At 39.0% G+C, this 20,019-nt stretch overlaps 1 protein-coding gene across 3 annotated transcripts in view; it reads left to right on the top strand.

Moving 5' to 3' along the window:
- SLC44A1 (solute carrier family 44 member 1) overlaps positions 1–20,019 on the top strand; it is a 202,368-nt gene that overhangs the window by 85,744 nt on the left and 96,605 nt on the right. For all 3 annotated transcript variants that reach the window (XM_059411153.1, XM_059411152.1, XM_059411151.1), the window contains exons 4-5: positions 5,913–6,049; positions 18,093–18,186. In XM_059411153.1, the coding sequence (XP_059267136.1) occupies positions 5,913–6,049; positions 18,093–18,186 (231 nt within the window). The remainder of the gene's footprint in view (positions 1–5,912; positions 6,050–18,092; positions 18,187–20,019) is intronic.

Below are 20,019 nucleotides of genomic sequence, written 5' to 3'. Positions count from 1 at the left end.
AGTCCTATTGAGCCTCTGTGAGGTGGCTGTGTTTTCCGTGTCGGTGTGATTCACTAATGGCAGCATGCTCTGCGGAGAGGGGCTGTAAATTGTAAATTGATACGAGGTAATAATTGGAAAAATGATCAGACTCCATTTTTATTCTCCTCTGGGGGAAAAACGCGTGTCCAGAATCGCTAATGCAGAAGGCGCGGGACGGAGGGGTTTTGCAGCCAGCTTTCCAGCTGCCGGGCCTCCGTCCTGATGAGAGAGGAGAGGAGCCAAGTTTGGCAGGAGGTGGCCAGCCGACCAGGATCTGTTTGCCACTTTTTGCTCCAAAAAGCCTTGCCGCGGAGTTGCCATGGCAGCTGCAGGCAATTTAATGGCAGAGGCTCGGCTCTGGAGCCCCGCCACGGGCGCCCCGGCCTTCCCCTCGGCGGCCTCCACCCTGAGGGGCTGGTGACGCCGGGGGTTCCGCGGGCCGCACCCTGGGTGCCGCGGCTGTCTGGGTCTGCGCAGTCGAAGGCTGCCTCGCTCTCCAGCCCCCCCGCTTCTGCTTGGGTGCAGCCCTTTGATGTCCCGTCCCGGAGTCCACCTTATCAAATTACTTGCAAGTTCCTTAAATATGCTCTTTCATGCTTCTCTCCTTTTACACATGCAGTTTCCTCTGCCCAGAACGCTCCCTTCCCCATCTGTCTGGAAAATTCCTGCTCATTTTCAAAATACGGCTTAGAAACTGCCTCTTGCTCCGTATTGCTTCCTCTAACCCCATATGCTCTGTGCAGAATGACACGGTTTCCTCTGCCATCTCAACCTTGCCGCCCATCACGTGATTTGGAATGACTGCATTTTTGTTTCTTCCTCTCTAGCTTGTTAAGTTAGTTGCATTTAAGAACTTTTTTTTTTTTAATGAATTTTGTATCTCCAAGCCTAGCCCATGAGTAGGTACGTAATAAATACTCTGTAGTGTTTGCTGAATGAAGTGTTTACATGTTATCCTGTGTAATTCTTTTTTAAAAAAATATTTATTTATTTATTTGAGAGAAAGAGAGAGAGATAATAAGCAGGGGGAGCAGCAGAGGGAAGAAGGGAGAAGCAGACTCCCCACTGAGCAGGGAGCCCAATGTGGGGCTCCATCCCATAACCCTGAGATCATGACCTGAGCAAAGGCAGATGCTTCACCAACTGAGCCACCCAGGTGGCCCCATCCTATGTAATTCTTCTCATGGGAGCGTAACTCACCATGTAGAGATCAATCACTCTGTGATTGCTCTGTAATTCACTCGCCATTACCTTTATTCTTACTTGGAGGACCAATGGCAGGAAGAGCAGCCCTCGGAGTCCGTACCCTGGGGCTCAAGGCAGTGTAGCCTTTGGTTGCTAGCCCAACTGTAAATCCCAGTTCCCTCTTGTTGAATTAGGATGTGTGAGGACAATGCCAAAGATGCTTGGTGGCCCAAAGTAAATTCTTGGCATATTTTATATTCTCCACCTTGCCCTATCTTCCTTGAAGAACATGAAAGCAAAAGCAAAAGAGAAGTTTAAACCAGTGTGAGCCATCTCTGGATGGCTCTGTCTCTGCATCGGCTCACTCTGTGTTCACTGCCCTGCCCTGAACACAGCTTCAAAAGTCACCTCTTTCTGTACCTCTTGTCCCTTTTCCTGAGCTGTCATGCCTTGCGGCCCTGTATTCATCTTTGGTGCATCTGTGCCCACAAGTTTACTGTGTAGATAGACATTTTCTTTAGATCTCTCTCCTCTGCTGTCTTTTTGGGGATAAGCTGTTATTTCAAGAATTGCGGTCGAAAACTAATTTATTTGTTTCTCGTCTTTAGTTCCCAGGAACCATCTCGACTATAATACATACTTCCACGCCTTTCCTGCTGTCCTCTGTAGTGTTTGCTTTACAGTTCAGCCTTCCACGTGTTTTGCCATTCCTCGAACTCTGAAGTTCAAAGCTCGCCTGGGTTATTGTGCTGTCCTCTTTGCAAATGTGTTCTTGATACTGTGTGATGATGCTGTATGCTTGTCATATGTGCCAGTGCCCACAGGTGTCAGGGCTGTTCAAGTGGTGAAAAGTGTTTTTCTCTTGTTGCGTCTCTCCCTACTTTCATTCCCACTTTTGGTATTTTATTCATACCCACTCCTCTACAGGATGTGAAACTTAAAGCTGCTTTCAAGTTGTTAGTAGGTCTAGTAGAAGACTCACTGAGGATAGAGATGAAAATTTGCTTTTCACTCCAGTTTACTGTTTATCTGTGACTGTGGTTCTCCACCTTGAAAGGAGGGCATGTAATCACAAATCCAAGTACCCCAACCCCTTCCCAGCCATTTACCCAGTGGCAGAGTCAAGGTAGGCTGTTTCAAGAAACCTTTTTTAGGGTGTTTTATAACCTCTTACCTGGTGTCTTTCGCTTTCTTGGTTTAAAAAAAAAAAAAACCCAGTCATTGGTAAATTTGTTAGTTAAAATAATTTGGTCTGCCAATGTCATGCTTATTTGAGAGCTGGGTATTTGTTTCATTTCAAAAAAATGAAATTGGCAAATATAGTTCATTTTGTTTGAAGTGAAAACTGAAACTAATGTAAGGATTTATTTACCTGACTAAGGGCATTTTTTAAATCAAAAGGCAAGAAAGTGCAGTTTTAATGAATCATAAATTTGTCTGTTTGACACATGCACTTTTCCTGCTCTGTAAATATTCAGTTAAATGCCATTTAGTTAAAATTTAATTACTTATGAACACGTTGCCATGGATTGAACGAACTTCAGAATGGTGGAAGAAATACTCAGAGTTAATATAGAACAGTTACAATGATTTATCATTTTATAGGAAATATTCTGGGGCTTGAGCAGGTTGCACACAGGGTGAAACTCCAAATCAGAAGGACTAGGTTTGAATTCATGCTCTGGCATCTACTAGCTCTCTTGGGCCATGTAGTTAGTCCCTTGGGGCCTCAATTTTGTCCTCTGTAGAATGGTAATGGCCTCTAGCTCATAAAGTTGTTGTGAGAATCAAATAAAGTCATGAATGTGCAGTTTATAGATAAGGAAACAGGCTCAGAAGGATAAATATATTCCCCAAGGTCAGAGAACTATTAAGAAAGAGAACCAGAAAGCAGGCTCAGATGGGTCTGATCTAGGCTTGGTACAAGGCTGCTGCCCAGTCACTAGGCTAAATCAAGAGTGTGCTTTAAGATGCAGAGAAAGCTGGGAATATAGTGAGGACACTTTTGGTCTTGGAGGGGGCAGAATCCTGCAGGACCATCAGCCAAAGTATCTGTTCTCAGCAGGCTATAAAAGTCCGTGTCACTGATCCAAGGCCCTAGGAGCCTGTGGCAGTCTCTCCTTTTCCCCAAGCCCGTTTTTTCTGTTGTCATGTGATTTTTCCAGGTATTTCTGCAGGCTTTGCTCATCACTTAGAACTGTGCACTTAACTCCTGTCCCCACCCCAACTCCACTGCCCACCCCCCCCGACCCCAACAAAAACAGATGACGGGATTGTTGTGAGGATTGTGCGGTAAGGGAGTTGATGTGTGTAAAAGGTTTATGAATATGACATCTCGTACGTAGTAAGTACTCTATAAATGTTGACTACCATTATTTTTATGGGTATTGCTGACAGTATCCATGGTGGTGGTAGTTAATGATTCCCAAGTTTTTATGACACCTTCCTCAAGGACCTGTGTGTTTCCTGCTGTTCCTTGCACAGAGCCCCAGGCGGGACATACTCACCCCCAGACACAGGACAGATAGAGGGGGAATCAGTAAGGGAGCACTCGCTTCTATACAAAGGTGGTCAGAAAGTTTTCTCCTTGTGCTCCTTCCCAACCATCAGGCACAGGAGCAGTCTGATTTCCACTGCCAAATAACACCTTTCTGCTTGGCTTCTTTCTTTCCTTTTATCTATGTAGAACATAAATGATATTGGGGCCACTAGCCCAGTTACAAAATATTCTTTTTTATTTTTTTTAGTTTGGTGGTTTATAGCTGATCCTTGACCTTTGTGTGGGTTCCTGGTCCCTAATCCCTGCTGTGTGCAATATTACTTCACATGCAAAGGCCACTCAGACCCCCCTCCCCCAACATATACACTTTATTCTTTTAATATTTCATTTTTTTCTGGTATCCTTTTTTTTTTTAATTTTTTTTTTATTTATTTGACAGACAGAGATCACAAGTAGGCAGAGAGGCAGGCAGAGAGAGAGAGGAGGGGAAGCAGGCTCCCCACAGAGCAGAGACTCTGATGCAGGGCTCGATCCCACAACCCTGGGATCATGACCCAAGCTGAAGGCAGAGGCTTTAACCCACTGAGCCACCCAGGCCCAGGCACCCCTCTGGTATCCTTTTATATTGTCTGTCCCAGTGTATGGATTGACTTGATATTTTTTCTTTCTTTTTTTTTTTTTTAAGATTTTTCTTATTTGAGAGGGAGTCAGAGAGAGAGTGAGAGAGAGAGCACATAGCAGGGGAGAGGAGCAGAGGGAAAAGCAGGCTCCCCGCCGAGGAAGGAGCCCGACATGGCGCTCGATCCCAGGACCCTGGGATCATGACCTGAGTGGAAGGCAGACACTCCACCAGCTGAGCCACCCAGGGCCCCCGATATTTTTGCTTTTCAGTTTTCTCACCTAGTTCTTCTATTTGGTTTTACTCCCTGGTTTGAATCCTATTTTATATAGCAAAGCAAATAGCGTTTAACAAAGTGGGAAAAGCTGTTGGGAAATAGATGATTTCATAAAACCTTCCTTGGACCCAGTAGCATGGAAACCAGTGCTAGAGGCTCTTTAACTCCTCCCTGACATGAAGGCATTCCTATTTGTACCCCTTCTGTTGCTCCACATTAGACTTTGCTTTTCTCAAGAGTATTTGGCTCTTACTTTCTTTTTGGGCAGATGATAACAACATCTACAGTCTGTCATCTCTTTTGCTTTTTTAACATACATACATACGAACATTTATTTATTTATTTATTTATTTGACAAAGAGAGAGAGAGCGCACAGCAGGGGGAATGGCAGGCAGGAGAGAAGCAGGCTCCCCGCTGAGCAGGGAGCCCCATGTAGGGCTTGATCCCAGGATCCAGGAATCATGACCTGAGCCAAGGGCAGATGCTTAACCGACTGAACCACCCTACTTTTTAACATTTAAAAAAAATATATGTTTCAGTGTAATTTCTGATGGATCTTTCCTTTTTGAAAATATAAATGTATAGAATACAGAAGGGATAATTTAAGTTTTGGGCATTACTTTGTTGAAATGTAATGGACCTTCTAGTAAACAATATCAACTGTAGTTATCTCAATTCAAAAGTCATCTACATTTTCTAGAAAATGAGACTTCTGAAAAGTGGAAGAAAGAGATTAAAATCATTTTATTTTAACATCAGAGATGACTGCAGTTAAATTGTTGGTGTATTTCCTTCAAGCCTCCATTCAACTTTATATTTCAATTTTATATAATTTTACAATTCATTTTTATAATTATATATTCATTAATAAAAGCTTATATATCTGTTTTTATAATTTTATATTTTGTATATAATTATTTTTATTACATAAGTATATAGAAACTACAATTTATGTTATATAGCAGTCTTGGGAGATTCTGAAGGCACAAGTTCGGCAAAAAATAAAACTACTTATTTTAAAAAATAACTTCTAATGATAAAGTATACATTACAAAAATTTAAATGTTGGAAAAATACATCATGACAAACATTTCCTCCGGTCCCTACTGTTAATGGTATATTTACAAACAATTGACGAAAAAGAAAATCTGTGATTAGATTTGTGAAATATCTGTTCCTCTTTGATAAAATTTGTGAAGGAGTATAGACTAGCACAGATGTTCTTTGCTTTTAGGCGTAGTTAAATTAGGCAGCGAACCAGAATGTGTTCTTGTGAAATAACATCTCGGTATTTTTGTCCATGCTTTAGGTATGTGTTCTTTTTGGATCCATGCAATCTGGACTTGATAAACCGGAAGATCAAGTCTATAGCACTGTGCGTGACAGCATGTCCAAGACAAGAACTGAAAACCCTAAGTGATGTTCAGAAGTTTGCAGAGATGAATGGTGAGACATGAGGCCATCCGAGTCCTCACCCTGGTCACTTGCTCTCACTGTTAAATATTGTGTTTGCCTTCCAGTCTAACTGGTGTTAAAGAAATATCAAAGAGCCTTAAAAAGAGAAAGAGAATTGAAACTGCTTTTGGACATCCTTGATGAAAAAGATGATAGTCACCTGGGGAGCTTGTTAAAACTCCAGATGCCTAGGTTCAGCCCAGGGAAATTCTGACTGAGTAGGTCTTTGGGTTCTGGAAATTTGGTTTCTTTTGTTTTGTTTTGTTTTGTTTTTACAAATGTCTCAGGTGATTTTGATGGAGTGTCTTTGCACATTTAGGAATTACAAAACTACTCTTCGTGAAATTGGGTTTTTTTCTTTTTCTCTTCCTGAGTATTGCTTAAAAGTATTTCAATTAGTATACTTTATTTTTATCCCTGGAAGAACAATGTAATACATGCCTAGTATGCGAAATTTAAAAAATTCAGGAAAAGGAAAATGAAGTAAAACCCAAAATTCCACCATCTTTCAAGTGTGTTAGTGTGTTTTGCTTTTTTAAATTTAATATTGTCTCATAAGGATTTTTCTAAGGGTAAGGTTTTGAGAAACTTTGAGATTAAACATATAGGGATTAGCTGAGAAAACAAACATAGTTTCCTTAGCCCTGACTCTGTTCCCTTGGGTTACTCACTTTCACGTGCTATCTTCAGTTCTCTTCAGATAATTTTATTTTTAACCTGTCTTCGTGGAGGGTCACAAACTTCTAGCCTGTGTTTTTGAACTTCATGAGGCTTTAAGTTTGCATTTTGTGTGTTGGAATCCCCAGAGCTGACTTTTAACCCTGCCTGAATTTACAGGCTAGTTCTGGTTCCTCAGAATAAGGGCTGACTCATGCATCCATCGGTATAATTTCTAGCTGGGTAAAGAGACAGCCTAGGAACATAGCTGCACACACACCTCTGCACGGATCTGGAGTCTTCCCTAGGGGTTGCTGGCCTTTTGAGGGCAGAAGGACAGCATCCTTCCAGACTGACCATATTCTTGTCCTGTCATTTCATGCTCTCAGCGTGAGGGAGTGGGAAGAGCATGAGATTAATGTGACTCTGGATTCTAATTCTGCTGCTGTCCCACTAACTGGCTCTGTAATGAGGGACTGAAGGTACAGCCTTTCTGAATTTGATTTCCTCATCTGAAAAAAAAATGAATTAAATACAATGCCTCCTTCATAGATGGTTGTGAGGATTAAATAAGATGATGCATGAATCCTTGGCACTTGGTGGGCGTTAAATAAAGAGGTACCAACTACCCTTCAAGATCTCATTTTTTATTCCCACATGATATCCTTATCTGTATTGATTTGCTAAGTCTAATACTAGAACTGTCAGCCCTGTCATTATCAGGTTTCTGAGGGAGAAATGAATTATCCCTTTTGGGTTTTTCTAAAATCTGAGACAGTGTGAGCATACACAGTACACTCTGGAAGATGATGGTGTTGAATTGTTAAGAGTATAGTCTCTGGGGGCGCCTGGGTGGCTCAGAGGGTTAAGCCTCTGTCTTCGGCTCAGGTCATGATCCCAGGGTCCTGGGATTGAGCCCCACATCGGGCTCTCTGCTCAGCTGGGGAGTCTACTTCCTCCTCTCTCTCTGTCTGCCTCTCTGCCTACTTGTGATCTCTGTATGTCAAATAAATAAATAAAATCTTTAAAAAAAAAAAAAGTATAGTCTCTGGAACCAGATTATCTCGGTTCAGATGTTGGTCCTACCACTTAGTAGCCACAAGACCCTGGCAGGATACTTGATCACTAGATGCCTCAGTTTCCCTATTTGAGAAGCAGATAATATTTGCGTGAAAACTATTTCATAGGTTGTTACAAGGACCTCATACATGAAAAATGCTTAGAAGAGTATCTGGCAACTAGTAAATTGCTAAATATATAGATACAGATATAGATATAGATATAGACATATATATTTATTTATATAAAACTTCTGTTACATTACTACTATTAATGTTGTTCCCCCAAAGGAATGTGATAGTCTTCCTGCCTATAGTCTCTCTACTTCTAGCTCCTTACATACTGCTGTATTAATGTTGCTAGAGCTTCAATCCTATTAATCCCTTACTCAGAAATAAGTAAAATAATACTTACTCAGAGGTAAAAAAAAAATAAATAAAATAAAACACTGTATGCCTTTCCTTGGCATTCAAAGCTAGGATCTAGTGTCAAACTATCTTCTAACATGTCTTCTTGAACCCACTGGGTGTGAGTCTTGGTCCCTTGAACCTGACATGTCAGCTGGAGGGCCATAAGAGAGTTAGTTCCTTGTCAACTGTATTGCCTGCTGTGATGACCCACTGGGGAGAAATGCCCCATGCTGCCCTGCTGGTTTGTTTATTTCCAGGCCATAATCCTTCTAAGTGATTATGATACTGAGTATGGCTTATTGTGGCCAGTTTATAAGACCTTTTTGCTGAGTTTTACAGTTTGGTTTTTTTCACAGTGTCTTACACAAAGCAGGTGTTCAGGAATATTAATGAATAAATATTATTCCAGAAAAAAGACTTCTTAAATTGATGCCCAACTACACAGGTACCCTTAGGCTTTTGAGGCAGCTGTTTGCAAAATAAGTCAACGTGTTAGGCATAAAAAAAAGTATTAATAATGGCAGCATCAAGAAGCACAGCAGTGGAGGATAGAGAAGATAAATATTTTAAAAGGCAATAGAAAAACTATGAAATTATAATAGAGAAGGGAGCCTTTGGTGGAGGGACCTAAATACTTTTATTTTAATAGCAGCCCTAAGTTGAAAATCCTGGATTTCTCAACAACAACAACAAAAATCTGTATTGTTCTTTGGATTGGTGACCTAATACTGGACCTGGTAAGATTTAATTCCAACATTATTTTTGCCACTGAGAGAATTCTTTGTCTGTTTTTTACGTTCTTTCTTCCCCTTTTGTCTTTCCTCATTTGAGATGCATATTAGATTTGGAAGGAGTAGATGATTTTAAGTTTATGTGGGAAATTTCCAAACCTCTAAGAGACAATTGTTCAAAATCCATGACAGAGTGGAATGTAAGAGCAAATTATAAAGCTCTTAGAAGAAAACATAGGGGAAAACTTCATGACATTACATTGGCAATAATTTCTTGGATATGAACCAAAAGCACAGTCAACAAAAGAAAAAGAATAGATAAATTAGACTGCATCAAAATTTAAAACTTCTTTGCATCCAAGGACACAGCAGAATGAAAAGGTAACCCATGGTATAGGAGAAAAAAGATATTCAAATCATATATCTGATAAAGGGTTAATGCCCAGACTATGAAGAATTCCTATAACTCGACAACAACAACCCAATTAAAAAATGGCCAAAGGACTTGAACAGACATTTCTTCAAAGATGGTACATCATGGTCCAGTGATAAGGACATGAAAAGATGTTCAATCTACTAGTCATACAGGAAATGCACACAAAAACCAGTGAGATACCTACCCCCTTACACCCATTAGGACAGCTTCTTTAGAGAAAATAACAAATGTTGGTGAGGCTATGAATATATGAGAACCTTTGTGCATCATTGGCAGGAACAGAATTGTATGTCCTCTATGGAAAAGAGTTTGGAGTTTCCTTAAAAAATTAAAAAATAGAATTACCACAGAGGATTTCTTAGGGCAGTGAAAATAATTCGTATGATACTATAATGATGGAGTCATGTCATTTTTACATTTGTCCATGCCCATAGGACTGTGGACTTTGGGTGATTATGATGTGTCATTGTAGGCTCTTCAGTTGTATAAAATGGACCACTCTGGTGGGAGTGTTATAATGGAGGAGTCTATGCCTGTGGGGGGGCAGGAGGTATGTGGGAAGCCTTTGTACCTTCCTCTCAATTTTGTTGGCGAACCTTAAGACTGCTCTAAAAAAATCGTCTTTTAGAAAGTAGATTACCGTATGACCCAGAAATCCTTGGGTATATGTATATAGCCAAAAGAATTGATGACAGGATTTCAGAGAGATATTTGCAAACTCATGTTCATTATAGTGTTATTCATAATAGCCGAGAGATGGGAGCAACCTCAATGTCCAGTGTTGGATGAATGGATAAGGAGAACATGGTATATACCCACCACGGAATATTAGCTTTGAAAAACAAGGGAATTATGTCATATGCTACAATACAGATGAACCTGAAGTCATTATTTTAGGTGAAATAAGCCAGTCATAGCAAGATGGGGCAATGGTTTCCACTGGCTATAGAATCTCAGTTTTGCATGATGAAAAAATTCTAGGGATGCCTGGGCAGCTCAATCGGCTAAGCGTCTGCTTTTGGCTCAGGTCATGATCCCAGGGCCCTGGGATCGAATCCCACATCGGGCTTCTTGCTCCGTGGGGAGCCTGCTTCTCCCTCTGCCTTGGCCCTTCGCTCTGCTTGCATGTGTGCACTCTCTCTGATAAATAATAAAATCTTAGAAAAAAGAAAAAAAATTCTAGATATCTGTTGGGACAACAGTGTTCGTATAGTTAACACTGCTGTACACTGAGAAACTGGTTAAGATGATCAGTGTTGTATTACAGGTTTCACCACAATTTTTTTTTAAAAAAGGAAGGAAATTCTGATACATGCTACAGTACAGACGAATCTTGAAGACATTGTTAAGTGAAATAAGTCAGGCACATAAGGACAAATACAATATGAATCCACTTATATGAGATACTTAGGGTAGTCAGATTCATAGAGACAGAATAGAATGGTAAGTTGCGGGGTGCCAGGGTGGCTCAGTCGTTAAGCTTCTGCCTTCAGCTCAGGTCATGATCCCATGGTCCTGGGGTTGAGTCCCACATCCAGCTCCCTGCTCGATGGGAAGCCTGCCTCTCCCTCTCCCACTCCCCCTGCTTGTGTTTCCTCTCTCACTGTATCTCTCTCTATCAAATAAATAAAATCTTTTTAAAAAATGGTAAGTTGCCAGGGGCTGCAGGGTGGAGAGGAATGGGGTTACCATTTTAGAAGTAAAGAGTTTGGATTTTGCAAGATGGAAAGTTGTGGAGTTAAATGGCGGTGATGTTTGATCAACAACATGAATGTACCTAATGCTGCTGAACTGTGCATTTAAATGGTGTTAAAATGGTGAATGTTTTATTAGGTGTATCTTACCACAATTAAAGAAGATCAGGAAAGAGAAAAAGATTCATCTGGGTAGTAACTTTTTAAATGATAATTTTAAACCTTATTTTAAAATGTAAGGTAAAAGAATGTTTTACTTACCAGACTAAAAAGATACTATAAATCATTTTCAAAGAGTTTTAAGTTTCCATGACAACATTTGAAAGTGCTTTTTAGCACTTACAACTATCCATTTGTGTGGATTTTTATTACCTTCACAAATTATTTAAAATCTTTGTAAGGGAAAGCTAACTTTTAGGTTCCTATAACAACATTGTAAGAAATGCATTTAATAGCCCCCCCCCCCAAAATTTCCTCAACTCTTTCTTTTAGACAAGAAAGAGGAGTTTTCTTGGACATTAAAGTTGGTAGAACACCTCTGTTAAATATGTCTGACTAGAATGGAAAATTTAGAAGAAACAGCTGAACATGTGATGGTTATGAAAAGCTTCCATGATAAAGAGCTGTAAAAGGCAAAAAGAAGGACATCTGGGTGGCTCGATTGGTTAAGCGACTGCCTTCGGCTCAGGTCATGATCCCAGAGTCCTGGGATCGAGTTCCACATCAGGCACCCAGCTCCATGGGGAGTCTGCTTCTCCCTCTGACCTCCCCTCTCCTGCTCTCTCACTGTCTCTCTCTCTTCTCTCTCTCTCTTTTTCTCTCTCAAATAAATAAATAAAATCTTAAAAAAAATAAATTTAAAAGGCAAACAGAAGAATTTAAATGAATATAAACATCTTTTAAGTTCTGGTCCAGGAGTTGGGTGAGAGGTAGACAAACATATACCTTATTATTACTATGGTTTATTGTTTTTATATGATCCAAATATAAATATGCTAGAGAAAAAATTAAAAATTGCCTTTTAAAAATTAAAATTGCTAAGTACCATAAGGACTTAGTACTCAACTTTTTTGGTTCTTCATCATTTTCCTGCAGTAGTGCATGAATTTCCTGTGGGACGAGATCATGCTCTTTACTTCTGAATATCCTTGCCCCAGTACAGAACCCCACATAGTGGCTACTCATGTGTTTTGAAAGAACAATGGATTGGACTTCTCTTTCTCTTTTTAAAAAAATATTTCATTTGTTTATTTGCGAGAGAGAGAGCATGAGGCAGGGCAGAGGGAGAAGGAGAAGCAGACTCCCTGCTGAGCAGGGAGCCCAATTCAGGGCTCCATCCCAGGACCCTGAGATCATGACCTGAGCCACCAGGTGCCCCTGGACTTTCCTCTTCATCTTTCTTGGCACTTAATAATTTCTCATTCTCTCACCACACGTTATCCTTTGCTCAGTTCTGAATCTGTGTCAGTTGCCACCAGCTGGTAAAATGATTAGCTTCATGCTAAGCAGAATTGATATTAATCTTTGGTCATCTTCCTTCTCGTCTCTCAGTAATTCATCTTACTCATTCATTTATCTCCCCTGTCCATCCTATCCGCATGACTATTCATAACCTTTTTTTCCCCTCAGCCCTCTTGTTTTTCCTCTTTCCTAACCTTCTGCCCTACAGAGAAAACTGAAATCATCTGGTGGGAGCCCTCCCCTGATTTATTTGCAGCAGAGCGTGAATTCCATCTTATTCTAATTTTACTTCCCTCCAGTTTCTGGTGAACAGTTTCCTTCTTACTTTATTATCATTATTTTTGAAAACTCAAATAACATATCCATTGTAGGGGGGAAGAGAATGGGCCTCCCTCCGAAACTAACCAACTTTATATGAGATTTTCATCTCAACCCAGGGCGTAATGCTTGCTCTCTCCTGCTCTGAGTCTGGCCCATAGTTCATCCTTCGATTTACTCTTGTCCAGCCATTGTTCTGCACAGGCGTCTGAGTCTATTGAATGGATAAAGTCAGACTTAAGCCCTGCCTTGTTTCACCATACCATTTACTAGTACCTACTTTGTGCCACGCACAGTGCCAGATCCTTTCCATGTCATTTTATTTCTTTCCACTTGCTAATCTAAATTCTAAACAGCAGTTTAGAAATAAGAACGACCTGAAAGTTGGGGGCCCATGCATATTTTCAGTCCTTGCCAATGTGTTACCTGGAATACCTTATTAACTTTTTGCATTACTCTTACCAAACTTTTATAAAATCTAATTTGCTTTCCTTAACACAGTAGTACAATGGCAGAAATCTTTTCTTTCTTGTGTGTGTCCTATTTATAGCATGGGAGAAATCACTCCCATCTGGGAGTGCTTCTGCAGTGCACTGTATTTTGTGAAAAGTTAGAGAGTTTTATGAACTACCATGTAGACCATGTTCATACTTTGAGTAGGGCCACAGAGCTGGGTGCTTTCTCGGTGATTATTTTTCTGTCTTTGAAAACCTCGAAAGATGATATGACACATCAGATAAAATTTATGAATAGAAACAAGCCTTTGATTGTCATTATCTAGGTGTTAGGTTTAAAGTTAGTATCAGTCAATGATCAGTATTACCTTCTTTCTTACCAGTCAGTAACAATATAACTTAAACCACAGATTATTATGGATTCTTTTTGACACAGTGAATCAAAAGATTGGACTTGATATCACTTACAAATGAATGAAATGATCGACCCTAACAACTGCTTTAATAGCCTCTAAGTCAGAAACCAGCAGAAATCAGCTTCCCTTGAAGCTTGATTGTTAAGGGCGGGGGGGAATCCTTATATTTGATAATGTGATTTTAAATAATCCCTTCATTCAACAGTTAATTAGCACCCATGAAGTGTGTGCCAGCGAAACAAAGAAAAGGTACAGTTCTCTTTAGGGAGCTTGCATGATAGAAGACGAACTTTTCATTGTCGTCCATAATACCTAGAAGTCTTGCACATAGATGTCCAAAATTAATTCACTCAGCAAATATTTATTATGTGCAGAGTATGTGCTGCTAATAGTGGTTGACAGATAATGTCACAGCACTAGCTAGTTCATGGGTGCTTCTTGGGAACTGCAAATATGTCCTTGCTTTTTGTTGGTTCCTGGAAATTGAAAATGGGAATTGTATTCTTCCAGCGTGTAAATATATATGCTTTCCTCATTGGAGAGAAGGGGGTTAAATTCACTGGACCCCACACAGCAGTGTAATTTATTTTTTTGTAATGGACACTGTTCTGCATTGGGAGATTTTCTTTTTTTATTAACTACAATTTTCTAAAGTATGTTTTATAAGGAATCTTTTCTCTTAATTTAGTGTAGCCTACAAATATCATTGTGATAGTGAATCAAGCAAAATTTTAAAGCCAGAAGAATTAGCCTCCAATTTACCAAGCCCATTTTGTATTTTTGTTTCAAATAATTTGGTATTTTAGAACAGTGGTTCTCAAGGGTGGTTTTGCTACCACATGCGCCCCCCACCCCCATTTACCCCAACCACACATAACAGTGTGAAGAGACATTTTTGGTTGTCAAAACTGGGGGAAGGGCTAGGGGAAGGGTTCTGGAATCTAGTGGCTGGAAACCAAGGATACTGCTAAACATCCTGCAATGCACAGGACAGCTCCCTACAACCAAGAATTGCCCAGCTCCAGGTGTCATAATACCAAGGCCGAGAAATCTGTTTTACATAGTATAATTTGTATACTTTGTATAATTTGTAGTGAGTGGTGAAAAGCATATAAACATTATATATAACATGTAACACCAAAATAAGAGATTAAAAATAAGTTTTGTTTTTTTTTAGTCATGATGTCTTTTGTCTTCAACAGATGGCTTTTGAGTGCTGTCTATGTGCCAGGAGAGATGGGTCGCACATATTTTGAAGGCATAAGGACCCAGTTCTCAAAGAGCCCAATTTCTAAAAATAGAGATAATATGTAAGCTAAAAAAAATTACAAAATAATATGCTAAGCTTTATAGTAGAACTGAGGACTAAATAGCTTTGGGTGCATCAGGGAAAGCTTAATGAGGGAGGTGAGGCTTGAGTAGTTTGTAGAAATTCTTCTCAAACTTGAACACTCACTCAGATGGTCATTAGGAATAGACAGTCCAAGCAGAGGGAACAGCATACAAAAATGCCTGGAAGTTTTTAAACAGCAAAATTGTAAGTAGCTTATTGTGTTAAGATAAGGCTGGAAGTTTTAGGTAGAGGCCTGATTTAGGAGAGCTTTGAAACCAAGAAGTTTGGAAATTATCCTGAGGGTATTACAAGTAAGGACCATTTTACAAAGGCCATTTTCAAGGCTGTGTGCAGCATATAGAGAAGAGTTTTTGAGATATCTGTGGGATATATGTTTTTTGCCCAGAGCTTATTGAATATTTGTCTGATTATGATATTTAGAAATGGCACAGAAGAAGCATTGTGGCCTAGGAGTAAAGGATGTTATTCCTAAATTTGTCAGTGATTGCTTATAAAGGCCTTGGAAGTATTACTTATTTTTTTCATTTGTAATGTTTGGAGTCTAGTGATGGAAACATACCTCTTAGGGGAGTTCTTAATAAGTGATACTGAGCTAAAAGATAAATAATTGAATATTAGAAGGCATTTGAAAAATTATGGTAGTTAAACATTCTGGGGACTGTAGCAACTATTTACCAAGATAAATGTTTATATATGGAAGTTGGCTTCCTAAGATCACTCATTTTGAGTAACATTGGCTGAGTTGCATGGATTGCCTCTGGTGTAGTTTAGATAAGCTTTTGGTTTTGGTTTTAGACTTCATTACTCAAGTATGGTTTCCCCTGCCATTTGTGTTAGAAGAAAAACTTTGTCTTACTCTTTATGACCAAACCTCTTGTGCTAAGTATTGTTTATACTCTCACTATTAAAAAAAGAGAGAGAGAGAGAGAGAGAGAGATGGATACCACCTTAAAAGTGTTCACTGAAAATGCATCAGCTAATCAACATGAAAAGAGAAATAATTGCAAAATGCTTGCCAATACTGGGTTGTTTTAATGTTCTGCATTGAAGCTTCTCTCTCCATCAGCCCTTTGAGCAGGAAGCATTATAAGGTTTCTTCTGATTGTTACTACATTGTAAAGATCTTTTTCCTTTAATCTATTTAGTACAGGATCTACTTAGTACTGGCCTATGTCCCAGAATACCATCAGAGATAAGGCTATTATCCTTTCATTGAGCATTATCCTGGGAAAGTATTTATAAAATTGAACTCTGTTGCACCTGCTGACCTCCTTTTTTAAATGAAGAAAGGGTGGGGACAGAGATTATGTTCACTGAATTCAGATGGAGCAGTGTGTTTGACGGTGCTGGCACAGTGCCTTAGTTAGGCCCTTTCATATTGTGCAAATCGATTCCGTCTTAGACCCTGAAAGAAAGAAATTGACAATGCAGATCGGGAAGTTGATGATCCTCTTGGTGCTCTGCAGTGACTGGCATGGTTGCTGTGTTTTTCCTAAGTTGTTCTATAGTCGGACTCCAGATATTTCAGGATTAATCTAAAATGTTTGCTTGCCACTGCTGTCATGGTTTCTTCGAAACTGCTGTAAATAGAATCTGGTGGCATTATCTTCAAAGACAAAAGACTAATTTTAGAAGAAGTAGATATTTAATATTCATGCTTAACTTAAATAAGTCATTAACATGGAAAAGGATGTTCTGAAACAGTTTCAGAAACTTAAGTTTCCTACTGAATCTAACATGAATAGTGCCATGTTCAAGTATCTTTTGTAAAATACCTTACGTTGTCAAGGGGTGCCTGGGTGGCTTATTCGGTCAAGCATACAACTCTTGATTTTGGCTCGTCATGATCTCAAGGTCCTGGGATCCAGCCCTGAGTTGGGCTTTCTGCTCAGCAGAGAGTCACTTCTCCTTCCTCCTCTCTCCCTCCCCTGGCACACTCTCTCTTTCTCTCTCAAATAAGTAAATACATATTTTTTTAAAAGTACCTTAAATGCATGCCTGGGTAGCTCAGTCGTTAATCATCTTCCTTCGACTTAGGTCTTGATACAGTGTCCTGGGATCGAGCCCCACATCAGGCTTCCTGATGGACTGGAAGCCTGTTTCTTCCTCTCCCACTCTCCCTGTTTGTGTTCCCTCTCTTGCTGTGTCTCTCTCTCTCTGTGTCAATGAAATAAATAAATAAAATCCTTAAAAAATAAAAAAGTACCTTACATTGTCAAATTACTTGAATTATCTTTATATAAAATAGATGCTACTTGTTTTTTTTTTTTTAAGTATGATATCTTGACCTCAAATATTTATATACTTAGCAAGTTGGTTGCTGATTTGAGGGTAGTATTACTGAGTTAAATGCAGGTTTGTGACTTTTTGAAAGTTCTTTTGACTGATAGGACAAGATATAGATGAAATAAAACCATTCTCAAGGTTGTTTGTTGTCCTAGCAAATCTTTTTTCTGTATTCTCTTGAAATTCTTTCTTACATCCTCACATGACATTATTAGTTTAATGTTAAAACCTGCTGTTTTCACTTCACATTTTATTTTAAAATAGCTAATATATGGCAGACACTCAGTAAAGGTAGTTCTAGTACTTATTATTGTTATTATCATTAATATCATTAATTAAAATTTGTACATAAATTATCCAAGAGGAATCAGTTTTTGTTTTTTGTTTTTTGTCTTTTTAAGATATTATTTATTTATTTGACAAAGAGAGAGAGACAGCACAAGGAAACCCAAGCGGGGGCAGTGGGAGAGGGAGAAGTAGGCTTCCCACCCAGCAGGGAGCCCGATGCAGGGCTCATCCCAGGACTCTGGGATCATGACCGGAGCCTAAGGCAGATGCTTAACCACCCAGGCGCCCTGAGGAATCAGTTTTAAATGACTGAAGACGGATACTAAAGACCAAATCAGATTCTTATTAATTCTATAGTGTTTGAATTAATATGTTGAATTAATATTAACATATAAAATGAATACAGTGAATCAGTGAGAGAATTTGAGGCTCTGTTCTGCTAGCTAACATCCAGCTTTTCTTTCAACAGGATCAGCACTATGTAGCTACAACCTAAAGCCTTCTGAATATACTACATCTTCAAAAGCTTCTGTTCTATGCCCCAAACTACCAGTTCCAGCGAGGTAAATCTTACTGTATTTTGTTAACTTGTGACTTTTGTTTTTGTAGGTAGATTTTAAACTGTATATATTATCCTGGGGAAAGAGTCACTTGATGATGCCTATTGCTCAGGACCAATACTTTTATCACAAAATTTAGAAAGTAATACTAGAAATGACAGCATGTATTTCATATCTTAAAACACACACACACACACACACAGGCTAATAGCTTTTTTCTCATTCTCAGATTTTAATTTCTTTTGGAGGCTTACTTTTTTTTTAATACCATAATTTTTAAGAATATACAACTACTGAGTCATTGCAAAATCTATAGCAAAATTAGAAGCCAAGTCTCGCAGTCTCCAAAGATCCTTTGAAGTTGACCTTAGTAATACTGGGATTATTTTTAATTTACTTTGTAAATTTAAAAAATATGCCAGTGATTATTCTCCATACCTTATTTCAGGCTGCATCTTTTAGTACATTCTCTATATTAATGTACTGTGTGCCTTATCTTATCCAAGGTCTAACTCAACAAACACTGATTATTTTAGTACCTACTGCATATAATGGATACAAAGAAGAGACAGGAAATAATCTTTACAGGGATCTCACAGTAGTTTTAAGGGAAGCAACTTTAAAATTATAAATGGTTTTTTTAATGAGGAAATAAATTTGCAAGCATTGTAGAATATGTCCCTAGAATTAGGTGAATAGCATTTAGAAGCATGTCTCATCTTGAGAACTTTAAGTGTATATCAACCAGGTATGACATGAGTCAACTTCACCAGGAATACTGAAGAAGCCACTTTTATTATATCTTGGTATCTTATAGCAAGCTACTGATTAAAATGTTGAGACTGATCTTATGTGTGCTTTCCTTTGGCTTGCTAATGGGTGTAACTTGTGCTTTATTAACTTGAATGAAATGTGGAAATTTCTGTTGAAAAGTAGACAGAGGATCTATCAGTTTCATTGGTGTCCAGCTCTTTTAGTCTTGTCAACTTGCTATTGGAGTTAAAATGTAAAACCTACAGAAATGAAAATAAAGGGATTATTTTAAAAGATACTAACAAGTGGGATCTGTAAATCATGGGTTTCGAGCTATAGGTAAAGAGACCCCATTTGTGACCGTTGAGAACATTAGAGAAGCTGTAACAGTAAGAAAAGGAGGTCCTTTGAATAGAGTCTTGGAGAAAATGTATCAATGTAAAGACAAGAAAGGCTCTGTCCTCTTATCTACTCGAACTTTAAAACAGCCTGTTTTAAATGCCTACTATGAGTATAGAGTCATATTTTAAGATATAAACATATAAAAGGATAACCGGGCAGGGGTCAGGTAAATCCTTCTTCACCTCTGACCCCACCACGTTGAGGGCTGCCTCTTTCTGGTATCTCAGATGTTCCGTTCTTGGCCATACAGAGCTCACACATCTCACATACGGCGTCCTGAGGGGTATTCACTAGAAGGTAAGACATAGTATTAAGGGCTTGTGTTTTAAATGTGGACAGACTTGGCTTCTAGCAAGATTGTCCACTGATGTCTCAGTAGTCTAAGCTGCAGTGATGGCCCGAAACCATCTGAAAACTGACAGTGAACTCTGTTTGTACTTTATTTAAAGATCCTCGGGTTTTATTTAATTTAGTACCTCACAGTCTAAGGATCTTATCATTTTTATCTGAGCTCAGCCTTGGAAAGTAAACAAAGAAGTAACAGTTGATAGAAGAAAATCAAATTAGGACCTGGTGAACAGCATCATTTAGCCTTTGGCAAGCAAAGTGCAAAGATCAGAAAACAGTGAATTGGTTGTAATAAAAAAACTTGGGGCAATACCACATTTCCCACCTCACATT

This window comes from Mustela nigripes, chromosome 9 (genome assembly GCF_022355385.1).
Source record: "Mustela nigripes isolate SB6536 chromosome 9, MUSNIG.SB6536, whole genome shotgun sequence".
Taxonomy (NCBI): domain Eukaryota; kingdom Metazoa; phylum Chordata; class Mammalia; order Carnivora; family Mustelidae; genus Mustela; species Mustela nigripes.
This window is presented reverse-complemented; position numbering and strand designations above follow the sequence as displayed.